Source organism: Prunus persica, chromosome G3 (genome assembly GCF_000346465.2).
Source record: "Prunus persica cultivar Lovell chromosome G3, Prunus_persica_NCBIv2, whole genome shotgun sequence".
NCBI classification, from domain to species: domain Eukaryota; kingdom Viridiplantae; phylum Streptophyta; class Magnoliopsida; order Rosales; family Rosaceae; genus Prunus; species Prunus persica.
This window is the reverse complement of record NC_034011.1, coordinates 1,876,190-1,896,938: the sequence shown is the minus strand read 5'-3', so window position 1 is coordinate 1,896,938 and position 20,749 is coordinate 1,876,190. Positions and strand designations below refer to the sequence as shown.

Here is a 20,749-nt window from a genome sequence, read left to right as displayed (position 1 = left end):
GTATATTCAGTATCAAAATTCACGCACAAAGGCATGAGTACATAACCGTTAGCTTTAGCTGTACACACACAATCAACAATACAATCTCAGCCTTACACTTGTCATAATCTAGACTAAGTGAATACACAATTTAAAACAAGGCTTATTTACTCTAACTTTACTTAGCTCACAGCTTATACACTAATACTCCCCTTTAAGCTTTGAGCTGATACAACTCCAAGCTTATCTCTGAGATAGTTGAATCTATCTTTTGGTAAGGCTTTTGTAAAAATGTCTGCTACTTGTTCTTTGGTTGGGCAGTATACCAAATCAACAATTCCTTGCTGCAAGGCATCCTTTATGAAGTGATATCTTCTGTCAATGTGTTTAATCCTTTGGTGAAACACTGGATTTTTAGATATTGAGATTGCAGATGTATTGTCACACTGCAAAGGAGTTGCTTCAGCTTGTAACTCTCCAAAATCTTCAAGAACAAACCTGAGCCATATTGCTTGAGTTGTTGCTTCAGCAGCACTTATATACTCAGCCTCTGCAGTGGAAAGTGCAACACAATTCTGTTTCACAGAAGCCCATGAGAACACTCCACTACCAAAGGAAAACGCATAGCCTGAGGTACTCTTGCTGTCATCTACTGATCCCCCCCAGTCACTATCACAAAAGCCAACTAAAACTACCTTCTTGCCTTTCATATAATGCAAACCATAGTCCAATGTTCCTTTGACATATCTGAGACTCTCTTAGCTACCCCATAGTGCTTGTTAGAAGGTCCATGCATATATCTAGCTAATAGGCTAGCTGCATACATCTAGCTAATAGGCTAGCTGCATACATCACATCTGGCCTTGTAGCAGTAAGATACAATAAGCTGCCTACAAGTTTTCTGTACTTCTCTTCATCTGCAGCACCACTTCCATCTTCTTTACTTAACTTTTCAGTAGCCACAAGAGGAATAGAAACAGATTTGCATTCTTTCAATCCAAACTTATCCAACAAAGCAGAAGCATACTTCTTTTGATGAATGAAAATGCTAGATTCTGTTTGAATCACCCCCATTCCCAGAAAATGATGAAGAAGACCCAAGTCTGACATCTCATACTTCTCCTTCATATCTTCTTTGAACTCATCTAGCATCTCTTGATTGTTTTCAGTATACACAATGTCATCCATATAGATGGAGACAATTAGTATATCATGTTCTCCCCTTGTTTTAGTGTAGAGAGTTGCTTCACTTAAGCTTTTCTCAAACCCACACTTAGCAAAATAGCTATCAATCTCTCCATACCAGGCCCTAGGTGCCTGTTTCAAGCCATAAAGCGCCTTGTATAGTTTGTAAACCTTATCTTCCTTGCCATTAATCACAAACCCTTCAGGTTGATCAACATACACTTCTTCCTGCAATATTCCATTTAAGAAAGCAGACTTAACATCTAATTGAAATAGCTTCCAGCTTCTTTGTGCAGCAAGAGCAATCAGTGTTCTGATTGTATCCAGTCTAGCAACTGGAGCAAATGTTTCACTATAATCAATGCCTGGTTTCTGCACATACCCTTTAGCAACTAGCCTTGCCTTGTTCTTCTGTACAGAGCCATCTAAGTTCAACTTGGTTTTGAACACCCATTTCACACCAATAACCTGCTTATCACTTGGTCTGTCTACAAGCTCCCAAGTCTTATTTTTTTCAATCATGGACAGCTCTTCTTCCATTGCTTTTATCCAAGCCTTATCCTGTGCAGCCTCTTCATATTTTTCAGGTTCCACAATGCAGAGATTGCATTGTGCTAGAATGTCATTTATGTTTCTCCACTTTAATGGAGTATGATTATAGGGCTGAGAGATATCAGCATGCTCATGAATGGCATTCTCTTGTTCTTCAGCTTGAGAGAAAATGCAAGGACTAGAAGGACTTCTCTCGACTTCAGTCAACTCATGTGGAATCACTTCAATTCCATTTTCAGGTTGCTTTGGAACATAGGTCATAGCAACAGAATTTTCTGAAGTTTCCTTCCAGTTCCAGGACTTGGTTTCATCAAAAACTACATCCCTTGACAGAATCAGCTTCTTAGTGCTTGGATCAAATACTCTGTACCCTTTCTCACAGGTTGCATAACCCACAAACACACCTTGGACAGACTTTGCATCAAGCTTTTGTCTTCTTTCAGCTGGTACATGCACAAACAGAGTGATCCAAACACCTTTAAGTGACCAATTCCTGGTTTTCTCCCACTATAAGCTTCAAAAGGAGTCATGTTATCAAGGGCTTTTGTAGGTGATCTGTTTAGAATATAGACAGCTGTATGTACAGCTTCTGCCCAGAGAAAGTATGGCATGCCTTTATCATGAAGCATTGCCTTAGCCATCTCTACAACTGTTCTATTCTTTCTCTCCACTACTCCGTTTTGCTGTGGAGTATAAGCAATGGATAACTGTCTTTGTATGCCTTCAGATTCCAACAACTTGCTAAATTCAGTTGAGAGAAATTCTCCCCCTCTGTCACTCCTTAGGCATTTCACTTTGAATCCACATTGTAACTCCACCATTGCCTTGAACTTTCTGAAACAGATTAGTGCCTCAGACTTGTGTCTTAGGAAATAAACCCATGAAATTCTTGTGTGATCATCAATAAGCAACATGAAATATTTATTCCCAGCAATTGATTCATTTTGCATGGGACCACACAAATCTATGTGTATCAATTCTAGGGGATTCTTAGCTCTCCAAGCTTGTCCTTTTGGAAACCAATCTCTGTGTTGTTTTCCCATTTGACATCCTGCACATACACCATTTACATCTTCAAGATGTGGAAGACCATGCACCATTTCCTTTTCTCTAAGCTGCTTGAGGCTTCTAAGATTTAGGTGTCCTAGTCTCTTGTGCCAAATCCAGGTACATTCAATCACACTAGCCTTCAATGCAATTTGATCAGCTTGCATTAGAGACAGAGGGTAGCATCTGTTACTTTTCATCTTAACCTTGATAACTAGACAATCAAGTGAAGGACCATCAAAGATACAACACTCTCTTCCACCAAATAGCAAATAATATCCATGTTCATCCATCTGTCCCACACTCAACAAATTTTCCTTCAAACTAGGCAGAAACATGACTTCCTTGATGCACTTTCTGCCAGAATTTGTATCAATCATAAGTGAACCTATTCCAGCAACATCTACCAGATTTCCAGTGGGCATTTGTACTTTTCCAGTGACATTTGTCCTTACATCCACAAGAAGCTCAGCATTTCCAGTCATGTGGTTGCTACAACCACTATCAATGTACCAATTCCCACTCACATTGACCTCAGTAATTGCACTGTTAGCATAGAACAGATTTCCTGTCACTTCTACCTGATTAGCACAGTTTGCCTTCTGAACAACCTTGCCTGCTGTGCATTCTCTAGCCCAATGTCCAAACCTATCACAGTTGTGACATTTGGATTGCCCCTTGTATCGACATTCTCCAAAATGAAACTTAGAGCACACCCTGCATTGTGGCTTAACTGTATCTTGTTTCATGAATCCTGCAGATGTTGAATTCTGTGCAGGATTAGCAAATGACTTTTGCTGGGACTGAGGCTTTGAATCCCACTTCTTGCCCTTTCCATTCCAGTTTTTCTTAGATCCACTTGACTGAGAATTACCCTTATGTTGCTGACCTTTTGGACTCACAGAAAAAGAGCCAAAAGCCTTATCAGTGGCATCAACAGTGTGCATATCAAATCGTTGTTCCTGGCTCTTAAGAATTGCCAGAACCTCCTGTAATTCAACCTTGTCTATACACTTCGTATTCTCAATCACAAGACAGATGGGATCATAAGGTTTGCTAAGACTTATTAAAACCTTTTGCACAAGCCTTTCATTAGGCAATACCTCACCAAACGTCTTCATTTGGTTAATTAGTTCATTCAACCGTGTAAGATACTCAGATAACATTTCATCATCACGCATCCTAGTATACTCAAATTCACGTCGAAGATTTTGGAGTTTAACTGATCGTACCTGATCACCGCCGTGATATTCACCATATAGCAGATCCCATGCCATCTTTGCTGTATCAGCATTGGCAATTCGAGGGAATATTTGATTCGAGACTGCATTCTGGATAATACCCAGAGCTTTCGCATCTCGCATGTGTTCTGCCACAGTTTTCTCATCGTCTTCCTCTTTTGCGCTTCCTTTAGCCATGTTCTTCTTTGAATCAGAGATCGTAACCCCCTTTTCAACTAATTTCCATAACCCATGAGATTTAAAGATTGTCACCATCTTGATTCTCCAGAACTCGTAGTTCTCACCGGAGAAGATCGGAGTTCTCACCTCAGAACCTCCAGATCCAGCCATCTCTAGGCTTAGATGATACGAATCTCAAAATCAAAATAAAAAACGATGGGGTTCAGCGATTTCACCTGAACCAGAACAATGGGGTTCAACGATTTCACCAGAACCAGAACGAGCTTGAGTGCAGCTCGATTGCAGCAATGTCGCACAGTCTAAGCCCAGATTTCAGATCGAACCTGGCTCTGAGGCCATGTTAGTGTTTGAATTCTTAGCTGGGTTTCTATGGAAGATTAGAGTAGAGAGGAAAAAACAGAGAGAATAGAGGAAGATTCAAGCTATATGTATAATGCTCTACTACTCTCAAAGTCTGAGAGTGAGTGTATATTCAGTATCAAAATTCACGCACAAAGGCATGAGTACATAACCGTTAGCTTTAGCTGTACACACACAATCAACAATACAATCTCAGCCTTACACTTGTCATAATCTAGACTAAGTGAATACACAATTTAAAACAAGGCTTATTTACTCTAACTTTACTTAGCTCACAGCTTATACACTAATAATTGGTGCATAAAATTTAGCATAAATGAATCACACGTAAAGAAATGAAAAATGGTAATCACATGAGAAGAAGATTATAAGTTTGTTACAAAAGATCATACTGCCATCCAAATCTTTCCCCAAGATGAAGAGTGTGTTGCACCACCATGATCAAGAATCCATTTCCTTGCTCTTGCACAAGCATTGTCTAGACCACCATCGGGTCCTTCGCCAAGTAGACGCATACAAATGTAGTTCAGAAGTGTACAAAACATCATACTATGGCCCTCTATGTGTAATCCCCACCCACCATCTTCGTTCTGCAACGTACAAATTTCTTAGACAGAACTGGTATCCTTATACATGATTAATTAATGTAGAAAACCATATAAATAATAACAATATGATTTTAACCTGGTGACAGTACATGTACCAAAGCATTTCCTTACGATGGTCTGCAGAGAAAACCATATTAAGATGGCCCGTAATATACAGGGCCATGACCTGCATTTTAAGGGAAGAAACAAAAGAGAAGAAAAAAAGGGGAATTAATTGCTCCGAAACCGAGATGGCCAAATATATCAATTTCATCTACACATCATACTTTTGCAGTTAAGAGAATTAAAAAAACTTTGTTTTGGAAACAAATTTAAAGAGTTACAACTCACAAGGGGAGGAGTATAAAACAAAGGCCCAGTGGTTTCAGCGGGCCAATGGCCGTGTGGTGATTGCAAGGCAGACCAGTAGGCAACGGCCCTTTTCAATGCAGCGGTGGCTTTTTCATGTCTACATTCCTCATCATCATCTTCGATTTTAACTTGGGGAATTGTTTGCTTGAAATTTCTCTCTCTGTGAAGCTACATTTATTCGTTAGAGAAAAAGTTATTAGAAAGATGAAAAAAATGTAATCGAGTATTAAAACTTCAATTTTATCCAGTAACATGATACATAATCCCCAACAATTCATAGTCCATCCTTCATAATCTCCAACAATTCATAGTCCATACTTGGGGAATTGTTTGCTTCAATTGTTTGTAGTCGATACGTTTTTGTTACTGACATATTACTTGTCCCCAATAGCACTAAGAGCATCCACAATGGTTGTTCAATAGTTCAACTGTTTTGGCATCTATTAAATTTAACTTTTGTTTTACTTGCAATAGTACACTTTAATAGCTTCAGATCAATAGTTATATCTTCTTGCCTGTTCTTTTACATACTCAAATAAAATAAAATGGATAAATTTATTAACAATAAAATTGTACCGTTGAAATCTTCTTACATGTTCAAGTATGCATGCTACACTTGATTTTAAAAATTATAAAAATTTAAATTAAAAAAAAAAAAAAGTATGCACGTTACAAATGCATTAATTGATGTATTATGACATTATGCATTAATGCTGTATTTTTTTGGGTATGTGGGTCTCATGGTTAGTCTTAGGGGTAGGCGTAGTCTGGTTTGGTCCAATTTTCACCTCAAATCGGAATCGAAACCGGTACTATTTAACCGGTTCAATTCTGTCCGATTTTATTGATTTTCTTGTTGTTGAAAATAGCTGTCTAGTGAACCAATTTCGATTTGATTTCTAATTTTTCCAATTTTGAATCGGATTATTATTATTATTATTATAAATTATTTTTTTAAATACAAATTCCAACTAAAATTTTATTTTTTGAGCTTGAAAATTAACAAATTATCCAATTTCATACAAAGAGAGACATTGGGCTAGAGAAGTTTAGAAGTTGGGCTTGGGAAAATATTAGTTATGAGATTAAAAATGTAGCATTAGATTTAAATAATTTTATAAATAAAATAAAATAATACACAACTAGTCTGATTCGGCCCTGTCTGATTTTTTCGCTACAAGAATCGGAATTGGAATTGGACCAAACCGATCCGATTTATTTTTGGTCAACTCGATTTTTTCCGGTCCAATTCGGCTCAATTTTTTGATTTTCCAGTTTGAATGCCCATCCTTAATTAGTCTATTGCAATTTGGGTTCATCACATCGCCCTCTCTATTGCAATTGCATCTATTGCAATGAACTAAATGACACCATTGCAAATGAGATTTTATTATTTTAGTTCAATTTCATGCACTAAAATTGCATTGATCATAACCATTGCAAATGCTATCAATACCATATCAATATCACCAGCCGTTTTTAAATAGTCAATTTTCATCTATATATATAAATCAACAGGCAGAGAATGATGAAATATTCAAAATACCAGAAAAGGCTCATAGTTAATGCAAACATTAAGAAATGAAATTATTAATTAAATGAGGATAATATGGTAAATTCACACTTTTTCATATTAAAAAAATTAAAATTAAAAGAAAAATCAGATAATGAATCCTATTTTTATGAAACACAACTACCCATTATCTTTTTTAATTCTAAAATAAATTTTTTTTTTTATAAAAAAAAGCCTCTCGCAGGCGCGGAAGTGCGTGTAGAGAAGCTAGTAAATATAGTTTTTGAGATTTATGAAGACAAATGAGAGATAATTGAAGTACGTTTTTAGCAAATATCAGACTCAATCACAACCATTGAAAGTGACTGAATCTAAAACATTGTGTGTCAAAAATGTACGTCTCCCGATTTTGACTATATATATGGAGATATTTAATGTGAAGTACCTGCATTTGCCAGAGGATGTCACTGCAGGGCTTGACCTTGTAACGATTGTTGTAAAAGTTTTAACGAGCCTCTTCAACCTCGGCTCGCTCTTGAGGTGTGCCTGCATGAGGATCAAACTCCCATATCTGCCTTCCCACAAACTCGTTTGTGCTGAACAAGTGAGGGTCAACATTTTCACCCTCAGCTCCAAACTTCAGCTTCCACATTATTAATTCTTGGTGATCTCAATTAATTTGACTGAGATCACTAGAGACTACTTATAATTAATGTTTCTGTACACTTCTTAAACCATTTGCAATGCTTGCATTGTTTGTGATCCTCAGTATGAGAAGCCTCCATATATATATAGAAACTCCCCAACCCACTGGCTGATGGGATATGGGAATGATATTACTGGTGGCGGACAGAAGAAACTTGTTCTCTTGTGATAATCAAAAGACATAAAGTAGTGGGACACTATTTTAGATAATGTGATAATCAAGACATAAAGTAGTGGGACACTATTTTAGATAATGTGATAATAATGTTCCTTACTTAACCCACAACTATTAGTAGCCAACTATTACTAATTTACCAGCCGACTATTAATGAAGTCTAGATTGTTTTTAACACTGGCACGTACTTTGCCTCTGTAGTTAATTTTTTTATTTATTAGTCTACCTCTATTGTTAGCAAGGTTATGTTAAACAGACTCAACTCTGCCCAACTTCCTCAAGATCTATCTACCTAATTCTAGCTAAAAAGAAAGATTAGATTAGTGCTTCTTAGATATAGGTCGATTTTCATCAAGATGTAATGAATGCAGTTCACACGCTCTCCTTTTCAATTGCAGTCCATTGTTACCAAGTAAGCAATTAGGGCCAGTTTGACATTACTGTATTGTGAAAATAATCGATGTCAGATTTACTGTGAGAGAAATCAACTGTGAGATAAAGCAGTTTGGCGTTTGGTACAACTTTTTGTTAAAAACGTTGTTGGTACTGATTCCCGCATAATCAGAAAATAATTGCCGCATAATCATTAAACTCAGCGCCTCTTCAAAACTGATTCCTACATAATCAGAAAATAAAAGCACCTCATTAATTGCTTTCCCTTATAGCTTTCTCTTACAGCAATTTTTAACAGTAAGTGATTTTCTCATATTTTACTAAACGGACTGGGCTTCCCAAATTTTTAAAAATAAGTAATACCAAACAGGCACTTAATACGTCCATAAAATTTTAGAATTTTATAGTATATGCCTACCATAAATGGAATTATATGAAAAAACTTTCCTAAAATTCAGCGGTTCTTTATATATATATAACTAATACTAGGAGGGTAAGCAGTTGCCAGAATTGGTTTCTTCAGAGTAGTTCAGAGTAGTCACAGATATTAAAATAATATAAAACTAATGTTGAAAACAATGCAGTAAACCAAAACATAAAACTTACAGAAAAATCTTTGAAGAAAGTCTTGACTGGAAGATTTTATTGATTGCGGGCAGTAGGTAGATAGAGATACATTGTTTTTACAGATTTTAAAAGCTGAGGAAATGAAAACTTCAGAAACTGAAACTTGCTCTAGGCAGGCACTGAGGCCACTTATTTATATAGAAGAGGGCAACGGATACTATTACTTGTAGTAACTTGCTTTGAATTATTTTACACTGTAGGATCACGTACGGGTGAAACTCCTGACGCATGCGTGAATACTAACTTGTCTCGAATAATTGAGTAGTGTAGATGCACGAGCAGACTGTAAATTAAAGGCATACTGGCACTGTAGATGAATAGTGTTTTGTCGGGTTTACTGCTCAAGATTTGTCTTCCAGTGAATAGTAACCGGGAACAATCACTTCAATCCTCATTGAGATCATAAGGTTCTTGGGCATCTTGGTAATCTGCCCATCACAATGTTTGACTGAGAGAATTAATCCTCTGAGTGGGAGGACTATTTCTTGAGACTTGAGGATGAGGCTTGTGATGAGCAATCTTCATCGCCATCCCTTAACTGTGAAGCTTGAAGCATGAGCTGTCTTGCTAATTCTTGAATTTCTGACTTGGATTTTCCTTCAATTGTAAAAGAAGAGGTAGAAGGTTCGGAGGTGGCTAGTTTCTGTTGAGGTGACTTGGCAAGTGGGAACTCGGTGTAGACTTATTCAATGATTCTTTCATGCTTGAATTTATCCCACCATTTTACTGAAATTTGTTTGAATAACTCTCTTGAATCCCAATTAGCTTGTGGGACCATTTAAGTATCCAAGAGACTTTATGTTGAAAATACTAACGTCCATTTGTGACAAAAAGATCCCAAAGGTTCTAGAAGAATCATTAATATGACTAACTTGGTGGAAGAGCCTAAACTATTGGAGAAGCTTACATGTTAGCAAAACCAATGTGGAACCTTCGAGAATTATCTAGAGAAAGCAACACACTTGTGGCTGGAGTAAAGAGACTAAGTCGGTGGAGAATGCCTATGTCGGCTACTCTCATCTGTAAAAGGACTTGTAGCCTTCCCAAGCAGAGTGGAGAGAACCAATCAACTCCCAATCTATGTGGGAGTAAAGAAGCTAACTCCCGAACCATTAGGGAGTTAAGAGCTACCCAAACAAAGTTATGTTGAGGAGCCAATAAGCTCACCAATCTAAGTGTAAGGGCCAAATAGTCCAAACTAGTCTAAATTAAGTGTGGTGGCCAATAAGCCAAAATAATATATTAAGAAGGCCAATTAGCCTACACCAAGTTATGTACTATTCTCTTCCAATATAATAAAATTACTTTGTTTTAACCATTGTCTATTGTCCTAAACCCCTTCACCACATAAACCAACAACAACACTTTATATTTAGCAGCAAAGACTAAGAGAGTAGGAAAGAAGGCATCTTCCTTTTTGAATTTATACTTCTAATTAAAATGACTAATTAACTCTCTAAGGCCTTCGGGAAATAGATCCATGACAAGGCTATGTTTTTCCCACCAGGAGGGGAACTAGGATGGGAAGGGACTTTGGAATTTACTGTCAAAGTTAATGAACCAAGAGTGACTGAAATCTTCGGTTTCGTGCATAAAAATGACATGCCAGGCTTCAATGTAGTCATAATAATTGTATCAAATGTCTAATTTGAGTGTTCTAAAGGAGTAAGGATAATCTTCCCATTCAGTTTGACTGAGAATTTTTTGAATGTACAAGGAATGATAGTGTTTACGCCATAATCAACCGAACATATCCAGTCTCAAAACGACTAACACCAAGGCAGGCACGCCTTCTCCCCTACAGAAGGAAGACAGTCTTCCAGGGTGCCAGACATCTGCTGAAGCTCCTGACTGCTGAAGCTCTAGACTGCCGAACCTAATCTCCAAGACACGTGTCACTACCACAGTGACTTGCACAAAGTCCCACATCGAAACTTTGTGCAAGGCTTCCATTTTCACTTTCCTATAAATAGGGAACAGTACCCAAGTAAAAAGGATAACTACTTTCTCACCTTTACTGTTACTCAGCCAAAGTTACCACTTATAGCTGACTTAAGCATTGGAAAGCCTTCTCCCACTTTGTCTTCTGGAGGTTCTTCCCTTTCAGAAGGTCTTCACCTTCTCCTTTACTGAAGACTCACCACATCTCTCTAAGTTGACCCTCTCCGAAAAAGAGCATCAACAGATGGAGTTCTATATTGGGATCATCTCTTGCTTTGATTGGTTTGATTATGAGAGATTGGGTTTCGAAAAGGATATCTCGATAATAATGGAGTGACTTTTCTGGATGAGGATGGATGAAATGACGATTGGGAGGTAAATAGGCTTTAGCGATTTTGACTGGATTAGCAAGATGATTGTAACAGGGTTGAACCACAAAGAGATGGGTTTTACTTCTGTGAAGATATGGAGATGTTTTTGTATAATTTACTGGTGATTGGGTGTGAGAATGAGTTGTGACTTGAAATGGATCATAGCTAGACATTAAGGCTGACTGATAATTGGGGCGAGGATGACCGATTGTAGAACCAAGAGGTGAAAATCAAATCAATTGATGACTTGGAGTGGTGGATGTCCTGGGTAAGGGATGATTTGGGATATATGGTGTATATTTTACTGTAGTTAATGAGGAGGGAAGCTTTCTGGTTGTTGACTTATATATATGTATGTGTGTATGAGTTTTCTTATATATAAGCTTATTTGAGGGACACCTCTTGTAGGCCCCACTCCGTATTGTATTTCACTAATCCAAACCGTCTATTTTGTAGATACTCATTCAAAGATCATCTCTACAAAAAAAACCACTTGAATCCGATATCATTTGACCACTCAATTAAGTTATTGAAATTTTAGCATTTTCTTAAAGCACCGTGTTCATTGATTTTGTAAGACACAATTGGATGTCAAAACGGTTTCCGATTTGTCTAATTTTTTGTAAGGATGATCTATGAATGAAGACCTAAAAAATAGATGGTTTGGATCATTGGGAAAAAAATTGTATGGTACCCTAAAGGGCGTCCCTCAATAGAAGGGGACTGTTTCCTTATATATATATATATATATATATATATATATAAAATGTGTTTCCTTGTATATATATGTACCTGCCTTAATAGTTTTTTATTTTTTTTAATTTTTAATTTTTTAATTTTTTAATTTTTGAGTTTTCTTAAGAAATTTTTTTTAAAGGTTCCTATATATATAGAATTTATGTATATCAGTTATTCTCTCATCCGGATGTCCTCACATTATTATAATGCGGATGTCATTGTAAACATGGAGGAAAGCAGGGTAGTAGAAAATATATAGTGTTCCCACGATAATAACATCCGGACGTCCGCATAGGAGAATTTCTATATATATATATATATACATACACACACATGTACTTACCTATCTTCTAGGTAATAGTTTTTTTCTTGGGTTTTCCAAAGCAATTTTTATGGAGTTTTATCTCAGTATACTCAAGTTGAGTACCTCTTGTGGACGTGTGAGTTTCTTTTTCCTTTTTCTGTAATATTTTAGATGGGTACTTTTTTACTTTAATTATGAGTTTAAAAATCCATATCAAAGATATTATTATATGAATTCAATTAGAGGCAATTTATGGGTATAATTATGCACACAAGAGTTGGCTTTTGGGCTAGAGGTAACTTATGGATTTTATTACCTAGAGTAGAGGTAATTTATGGTTTTAATGACCTGTATGCATAGGTATCTACTTTTATTCTATTAATAACGGAATTACCTCTAAAAGAAAAGGCACTCTTATAATTATTGCCGCCGCTTAGTCTAAATAGAACATTTGCAACTAAAACAACAAAAGATATTGTGTTAACTTGCCATATACGTCTGCTCCCTCACCAAATCCACCTACATTTTTCACCATTCTTCTGGAAAAAAAAAAAAAAAACCCACGATTATTTGTTCCATCAAAGTGGTATTGCTATAACTTTACTTTCTTTTTGTTTTGTTTTGTTTTTGGTTGATCTTCTTCCTTTTGCTTTAAAATTTTATTGAATTAAAACTAATTTCTACTCCTTAAACTCTAAAGAAATGAATATTTGTTCCAACAAAAGATACCTTTGGTCGAACTCCCAAGGAGAACTATAATTTGAAGGATAAAGTTGTGTGGTCAAAATGTGCTTTGTGTATGTAGTGCGCAACAAGTGCTATTATATGTGAGGATGGCAAAAAATTTCATGCATGACGTGCACAGATTTGTTACTATTTGTTACTCTTTTTCTATTGCAGGAACTGATGGGAGTTTTTTCCTTTGTTCATTTATGTAACCGCTGAAGAATATTTAATAATCTATGCATATATTATATATATATATATATATATATAAATATATTGTATCTTACTTATACACACATGTATCATGTATGAGGCACAAGGCTTCAACTCTAAAGTAAATGAATATGAGTTTTCCTTGTAACTGCTACTTTACTACATTCTGCTCTTCAACTCTATTCACTCCATTCCTGCATGAACACCCTAGAAATGAAATAACAGATTAGGGCAAAGTTTTGAAATATATAACCAAATTCCAGATTTCACCAACTGAATCTTTATTAGATGACTTCGTACTCTGCCTCACAGAATTTCTACTTTTAAGACTCTTGAAGCGTTTCTGGACTCGTCTCATCTTTAAGCCGTGGAGAGCGAGAAAGTATAGAATTCACGGCAGCAAAGACTAGAACTGAAGAGCAGCATTTGCAGGTTGCAGTCTACAGTTGAAGATGTTAAGGGCAAACCTTCAAGAGTGTCAATGGCTTGTTCTGATATCACCTTTTCTCCCACTCCTTGGTAAGATCCCTGTTTTTACCTTTAACCCAGCCACTTGAGAGTTTATGACTCTTCATGGTTGTTGCTTCATTTGTCCTTAAATAACCAATGTTCATTATACTTGAACGCCAAGCAAGAAACCCTATTGGATGATACTCATCACTGTGTTCATCAGTAGGACATGTAGTTGCTCCATCATGAAACCCTATTAGATGATAACCTTTTAACAATTTTTGAATCTTAGTACTCGAAGACACATAATTGGTGTCATCCAACTAAAAGACATAAAGTCACCAAATTTCCCGTATGTTCCAATAGCAACTTACAAGTTAGAGCCTCAAATTCACCACTTGACAACTAATTCAACCTTCTTAACTCAGAACAAGGATCTCGCACCGATCAAAAGACCAGAAATGGAATCAACTTAATATATGAAAACATATGATGCTGTAAATGTAACTGTACATGTGAAGAACACATTACATAGGAGAGAAATCCATGATGAGCTTGAAGAAGCAAAAAGTAAACAAAAAGGTGAAAAACTTAGCTCAGAGTCGCACACGAAACAGGATCTCAGATTCTGTGTTACAGCTCTAATACTAATACCATGGAAGAAATCATTGTGCCACATCAAATCACTGTAATTCACAATCAATCAATTACAAATAGAGAACAAATATTAAGACTAGTAAAGAAGAAAAGCAGGAGAGAGCAGAAGGGTTAGAATGGGTAGGGAAAAGCCTTATTTATATATGTATTATTAATAAAATTTATCATCAACTCGGACAAAATATATTTAAAATACATGCTTAAAAGTAAAGCTGATATCCAAAACCAAATATAAAGAGAATATTCACCCCCTTGTATTTTAATAGGCAGCATAAATAACTCATTAACTTTTAAACTGTTTTCTTCCTTTACTTAATGGTGTTAAGCAGACAACACTCTTCGTTTATACGTACATACAGGTAGATTAATCTACACGACTACACATAGAGAGGCTTTGGAACCATATGGCAGTATTCTGCAAGAGCCCAAATTGGGATAGAATTCCTGTATGCTGCGTAGTTTAACATGGCATTCCTCATGAAAACTCCCATCACTTCCTGTCATGAGAAAACGAAAATAAACAAAAGATGAGCAACCTGTAGCTAGTAGTAATTAAACAATATCCATTTTACTTTTTCCTTGGTGAAGGAGAAAATACTTCCTCATCACCGGATGCATATGATAAGAGAAATAGACTCATGGTTGTATACAACCCGGTAAGACTTAAGATTTTCTCATGCTGCAGAATAAATGGTGTTTTAGAATGGTACCTGCTGGGGGAAATCGCCATTTTCCAATTGAGAATTGATCAACAACTTTGCAGCTTGGTGAATAGGAGTAGGGTCTCTCTCCGCCTATTGCATAAATAAAAAATATAAACAAGAAAACTTAGAAATTGGGAGAGAAATATGCAAAAGTAAAAGAACTGAGGAAGTGGCTGGCACATAGCTAGGTGTAAATTTCATGTGCTAACCTGTCCACCATGAATTAAACCCATTAATCCCATTGCAGTCTGCACCAAATTGGATCGGTCTCCTTCAAGAGGTGTATAGACCTGTGTAACCAATTCAAGAGATTAATTTTAGTTTACTCTGAAGAGAGAATATATTTACTAATGAATCTCAGAACAACTAGGCGCACGGTATAAATTGAGCTGCATGTGCTAGTGTGCTATGAGTATTTTGGGAATAGACCAACAAAGCCTCAACATATTTCATGTAAAGGGGGAAAGAAAAGAGAAAGAAAGAGAAAGTATACCTTGTTTGTACAAGAAATGTAGCTCTCTCCCCATCCACCATCATCTCTCTGAGTTTTGAGTAAAAATTCAACACCTCGGCGTATAGCCGCACAATTATTGTAAGTCTTGCCAGCAGCCTCTAACCCTCTGATTGCAAACCATGTTCCATAAATGAAGCAGATTCCCCAGTTTCCATACCTGTGATAATTATTGCCTCTTTAGTTTATTTCTCTAACACAAGTAAGAACATAAGTTTGCTTAACATAATCTGATCTATGGCAAGCATACCATGACCCATCAGGATTTTGTATGTCTTCAATGTACCCTGCAGCAGTTGTGATGAAATTATCTATCTGTTTCTTTCTGTGGGCAGGGTATAACTTCCTAAACAAAGCTAATGCCCGGATTGAAGATGATGTGCACTCGACGTGCCTGCATGACTCTTATGTTAGTCTTCAAGGAATGTATTCTAGAACTTAAGGAATTACAGAACGGAAAATGTTGGATCAAAAGTGTTACTCATATTCGATGACGAGATCCCCGAGAAATTCTATAGGGTTGAGCCACTGAAGGAGAAAATGAATACATGCATGTGGTGATACACATTGAAACAATGGAGATATTAAAATTCTTTGATCACTTAAAGGGATTTTTCTTACTTACCTCCAACCATTTTGGAGCTCCTGCCGGTTCCCAGGCTGATACACCACCATTTGGACTCTGGTTCAAATCATAGAATGGAGATCATTAATACCATTATGACAAAATAAAGGGACAGTAATGAGAAAATAAAATAACTATCTTCAGTAGTTATAAATTTCCCCATTTAGAGATATACTACTTTTTATTCAATCTAAATCCTCACCTGCAGAGAAAGTATGACATTGACAGCATCATATAAACGCTCAGGTTCTAGTTGTTCACCGACGAGTTGTGGTGGCAGCATCGATAACAACAAGCAACTCTGTGTGACATAACATGTGCTTGAGAAACATATACAATTGTAATGGCTCTAGCTCAACCCTCAGCTTGACAAAAATAATCACCTTCAAAGCTTCTGCAGTACAATCAGAAACTTGCCATCCATGGTCTTGATCAGAGAAAGTCCATCCTCCTTTAGAAATGTGGCGAAAATAGGCTAAAAAGTCACCAGAAGGATTATCCCTAACCTAGAATATTACAATCCGATGCATATTTTAGCCAACTTAAAATGCAAGGGGAGAAAGAAAAATGCTTGATGGTCAAAGTGAAAGGAAGAAGGAAAAGGGCTTTTATAGAACTTGTAAGTACAGAAACCTGAGATTTCTTAAGGAAGTCATGTCCTTTCTTAAGTACAGATCCAAGTTCATCATTCAGATTTGCAGCAAGCAAAGCTTGAATGGCAAAACTAGCATCCCACATCTGGCTACCAAAACTCTGCATATGAGTACAATGAATCAGAAACAGAACTTTTGTTGCCCAAATAGCAGTTCCAACCAAGAAGCTGAAATTAAAACCTGAAATATGCAAACAGCTAACCTGCATTTTCATTCCATCTTCTGCAACCCATATGAAATCTGCAATCCTTGCAAGATGCTTCTTGTAAGATTCTCCATTCGGATCTTCAGCCCAGCAAGCAAGCATATTTAATGGCTGCCAAATTCAAATAACGTTGCATTTTAAATAGCAGCAATGTGAATTCGATTCTCATCTTATTAGTTTTTCTTCCATTATGATCTGATTACCTTTATCACAACTCCAATAGTAATGTATCGAGTATTCTCGTCTTCATAATGAATGTGTTTACTGGTTTCTTGAAGAGCCTTCTCTCTGAACTTTTTGAAGGGCCAGCGAGTGAAAAGAGGCTCACAGATTGTGTGAAGACTATCCCACATCAAGGATTGTAACTTACCATGGGGATGGCAGTTATCCTCCTGCATTGAAATTTTTTTTTTTTTTGAACATTCATCTTATGCATGCGCAGAAATTTTTCAGTAACATCAAAATGTGGTGGTGTGGCACGAATAAAAAATATTAGGTGCATGCAAACCATGTAAACTCACTTTTGCACACAGATGGCGCACTTTGCTCCATTTAATTTCATTGTAAGGTTCATTGTAGATTTCTTCTCTCAGTTGCAGAATGAGGGGTGTGATGCGGCCAACAAATCTTTTCCCATACAAATGTGACATAGGCAAGTAAGCCATGCGAGTATAGCAGAGTATTTTTGCTGCACATATGGAGTATCAATCAGAATGAGAAAGTTGCAAACCACAGAACTATCAGTGAATTCGCATTGAAGTCAAAGTTACATCCTTTTAATTGAACAATATCCATTGTACTTTACTACAATACTGTTTTCTGAGTTCAAACAGAAAAATTAAATTGCGCAAACCTGGATGAAAAGGGAGGAAAGATGGGCAGCTCCAGAGCTCTGGGGGAATAGGGTTGTTTCCCTCCCAATCATACACACCGAGTATCTACAATCAAAGAAATTTAATCATTTGAGACAGTACTAATCTACAATAAGTTATTGGTGCATAAAATTCAGCATAAATGAATCACGCGTAAAGAAATGAAAAATGATAATCATATGATAAGAAGATTATAAGTCTGTTAGAAAAGATCATACTGCCATCCAAATCTTTCCCCAAGATGAAGAGTGTGTTGCACCACCATGATCAAGAATCCATTTCCTTGCTCTTGCACAAGCATTGTCTAGACCACCATCGGGTCCTTCGCCAAGTAGACGCATACAAATGTAGTTCAGAAGTGTACAAAACATCATACTATGGTCCTCCATGTGTAATCCCCACCCACCATCTTCGTTCTGCAACGTGCAAATTTCTCTAGGCTGAACTGGTATCCTTATACATGATTAATTAATGTAGAAAACCATATAAATAATAACAATATGATTTTAACCTGGTGACAGTACATGTACCAAAGCATTTCCTTACGATGGTCTGCAGAGAAAACCATATTAAGATGGCCTGTAATATACAGGGCCATGACCTGCATTTTAAGGGAAGACACAAAAGAGAAGATAAAAAAAGGGTGGTGATTTTCTCACTCCCCTTTTATCCATTTACACACCCTTTTGTTTTTAAATATTTTTTACTATAAGATAAAAGTGAGTGTAAGTGAACAAAAGAGGAGTGAAAACATACAATTTTAAAAAAATGGAGTGTAAGTAGATAAAAGAAAGGGGAATTAATTCCTCCGGAACCCAGATGGCCAACTATATCAATTTCATCTACACATCACACTTTCGCAGTTAAGAGAATTAAAAAAACTTTGTTTTGGAAACAAATTTAAAGAGTTACAACTCACAACGGGAGGAGTATAAAACAAAGGACCAGTGGTTTCAGCGGGCCAATGGCCGTGTGGTGATTGCAAGGCAGACCAGTAGGCAACAGCCCTTTTCAATGCAGCGGTGGCTTTTTCATGTCTACGTTCCTCATCATCATCTTCGATTTTAACTTGGGGAATTGTTTGCTTGAAATTTCTTTCTCTGTGAAGCTACATTTATTCGTTAAAGAAAAAGTTATCAGAAAGATGAAAAAAAATGTAATCGAGTATAAAAACTTCAGTTTTATCCAGTAACATGATACATAGTTCAACTATTTTGGCATCTATTAAATTCAACTGTAGTTTTACTTGCAATAGTTATATCTTCTTTCATGTTCTTTTACATGTTCTCTTACATGTTCTTTTAATAACAATAAAATTGTACCATTGAAATTTTCTTACATGTTCAAGTATGCATGCTACACTTGATAAAAAAATAAATAATAATTAAAAAAAAGGTACGCACGCTACAAATGCATTAATTGATGTATTATGACATTATGCATTAACAGCATAATGTATCAATGGCTGTATTTTTTTGATATTTTTTTTTGGTATGTGTCTCATGGTTAGTCTTAGGGGTGGACGCGATCCAGTTTTCGCCTCAAATCGGAATCAAAATCGGTACTATTTAATCGGTTCGATTCTGTCCGATTTTAGTGATTTTTTTTTTTTGAAATTGGCCATCTTGTTTGAACCAATTTCAATCCGGTTTTCGATTTTTTCAGTTTTGAATCGGATTATTATTATTAGTTTTAAATTCAAATTTCAACTAAAATTTTATTTTTTTGAGCTTGAAAATTAACAAATGATCCAATTTCATAAATATAGTTTTTGTATTTGTGAAGAGAAATGAGAGAGAATTGAAGTACGTTTTTAGCACAGACTCAATCACAACCATTGAAAGTGACTGAATCTAAAACATTGTGTGTCAAAAATGTGCGTCTCCCTATCTTTACTAATAGAGATATTTAATGTGAAGTACCTGCATTCGCCAGAGGATTTCACTGGAGGCCTTGACCTTGTAACGATTGTTGTAAAAGTTTTGACGAGCCTCTTCAACCTCAGCTCGCTCTTGAGGTGTGCCTGCATGAGGATCAAACTCCCATGTCTGCCTTCCCACAAACTCGTTTGTGCTGAACAAGTAAGGGTCAACATTTTCACCCTCAGCTCCAAACTTGAGCTTCCACATTATTAATTCTTGATTATCTCAATTAATTTGACTGAGATCACTAGAGACTACTTATAAATTAATGTTGTTGTACACTTCTTAATGAAGAACTACCAAAAAGCTTTTGGTTGGGAAATTTCTCAAGGGCTCTTAAACCATTTGCAATGCTTGCATTGTTGTGATCCTCAGTATGAGAAGCCTCCATATATATATATATATATATAGAAACTCCCCAACCCACTGGCTGATGGGATATATGGATTATTTTTAACAGACTCAACTTTGCCCAACTTCCTCAAGATCTATCTATACCTAATTCTAGCTCATAAGAAAGATTAGATTAGGGCTTCTTAGATATAGGTCGATTTTGATCAAGATGTAATGAATGCAATTCACACGCTCTACTTTTTCAATTGCAGTCCACTGTTACCAAGTAAGCAATTAGGGCCAGTTTGGCATTGCTGTGCTGTGAAAATAATTGATGTCAGATTTGTTGTGAGAGAAATCAACTGTGAGAGAAAACAGTTTGGCCTTTGGTACAACTTTTTGTTAAAAGTGTTGTTGGTACTGATTCCTGCATAATCAAAAAATAAGAAAATGAAAGTACCTCATTAGCTGCTTTCCCTTATAGCTTTCTTTCACAGCAATTTTTAACAATAATAAGTTATTTTCTCATAGTTTACCAAACGGGCTGGGCTTTCTAAATTTTTTTTAAAATCACTTATCACCCCAAAATAAGCAATGCCAAATGGGCA

The 20,749-nt window shown here is 36.4% G+C and overlaps 1 protein-coding gene and 1 pseudogene across 2 annotated transcripts in view; both read right to left on the bottom strand.

Annotated features, from left to right (window-relative positions):
* LOC18781700 overlaps positions 1-7,683 on the bottom strand; it is a 12,177-nt pseudogene extending 4,494 nt beyond the window's left edge. Inside the window, exons 1-4 of the transcript XR_002270797.1 lie at positions 7,462-7,683; positions 5,483-5,671; positions 5,229-5,318; positions 4,937-5,134 (exon numbers count right to left, since the gene is read on the bottom strand). The product of XR_002270797.1 is annotated as a beta-amyrin synthase (transcript). The remainder of the gene's footprint in view (positions 1-4,936; positions 5,135-5,228; positions 5,319-5,482; positions 5,672-7,461) is intronic.
* Positions 14,549-20,202, bottom strand: LOC18781956 (beta-amyrin synthase). Its single transcript, XM_007214913.2, has 18 exons — positions 19,809-20,202; positions 18,806-18,994; positions 18,398-18,487; positions 18,105-18,302; positions 17,868-17,952; positions 17,536-17,702; positions 17,218-17,406; positions 17,012-17,125; positions 16,790-16,909; positions 16,540-16,662; positions 16,359-16,457; positions 16,157-16,213; positions 16,013-16,059; positions 15,782-15,925; positions 15,514-15,691; positions 15,230-15,310; positions 15,027-15,110; positions 14,549-14,813 (listed from the first exon to the last, which is right to left on the bottom strand). The coding sequence occupies exons 1-18, from the start codon at positions 20,013-20,015 to the stop codon at positions 14,694-14,696; spliced, it is 2,292 nt and encodes a 763-aa protein (XP_007214975.1). The 5' UTR covers positions 20,016-20,202; the 3' UTR covers positions 14,549-14,693.

Bases quoted from the DNA above. Each gene is read 5' to 3' on its own strand.
- LOC18781956 (XM_007214913.2), bottom strand. From the start codon at position 20,015: ATGTGGAAGCTCAAGTTTGGAGCTGAGGGTGAAAATGTTGACCCTTAC. The intron at 17,407-17,535 runs GTGAGTTTACAT...ATTTCAATGCAG, and splicing joins TGCGCCATCTGTGTGCAAAA to GAGGATAACTGCCATCCCCA. The intron at 16,663-16,789 runs GTTTCTGTACTT...GTAATATTCTAG, and splicing joins ACTTCCTTAAGAAATCTCAG to GTTAGGGATAATCCTTCTGG.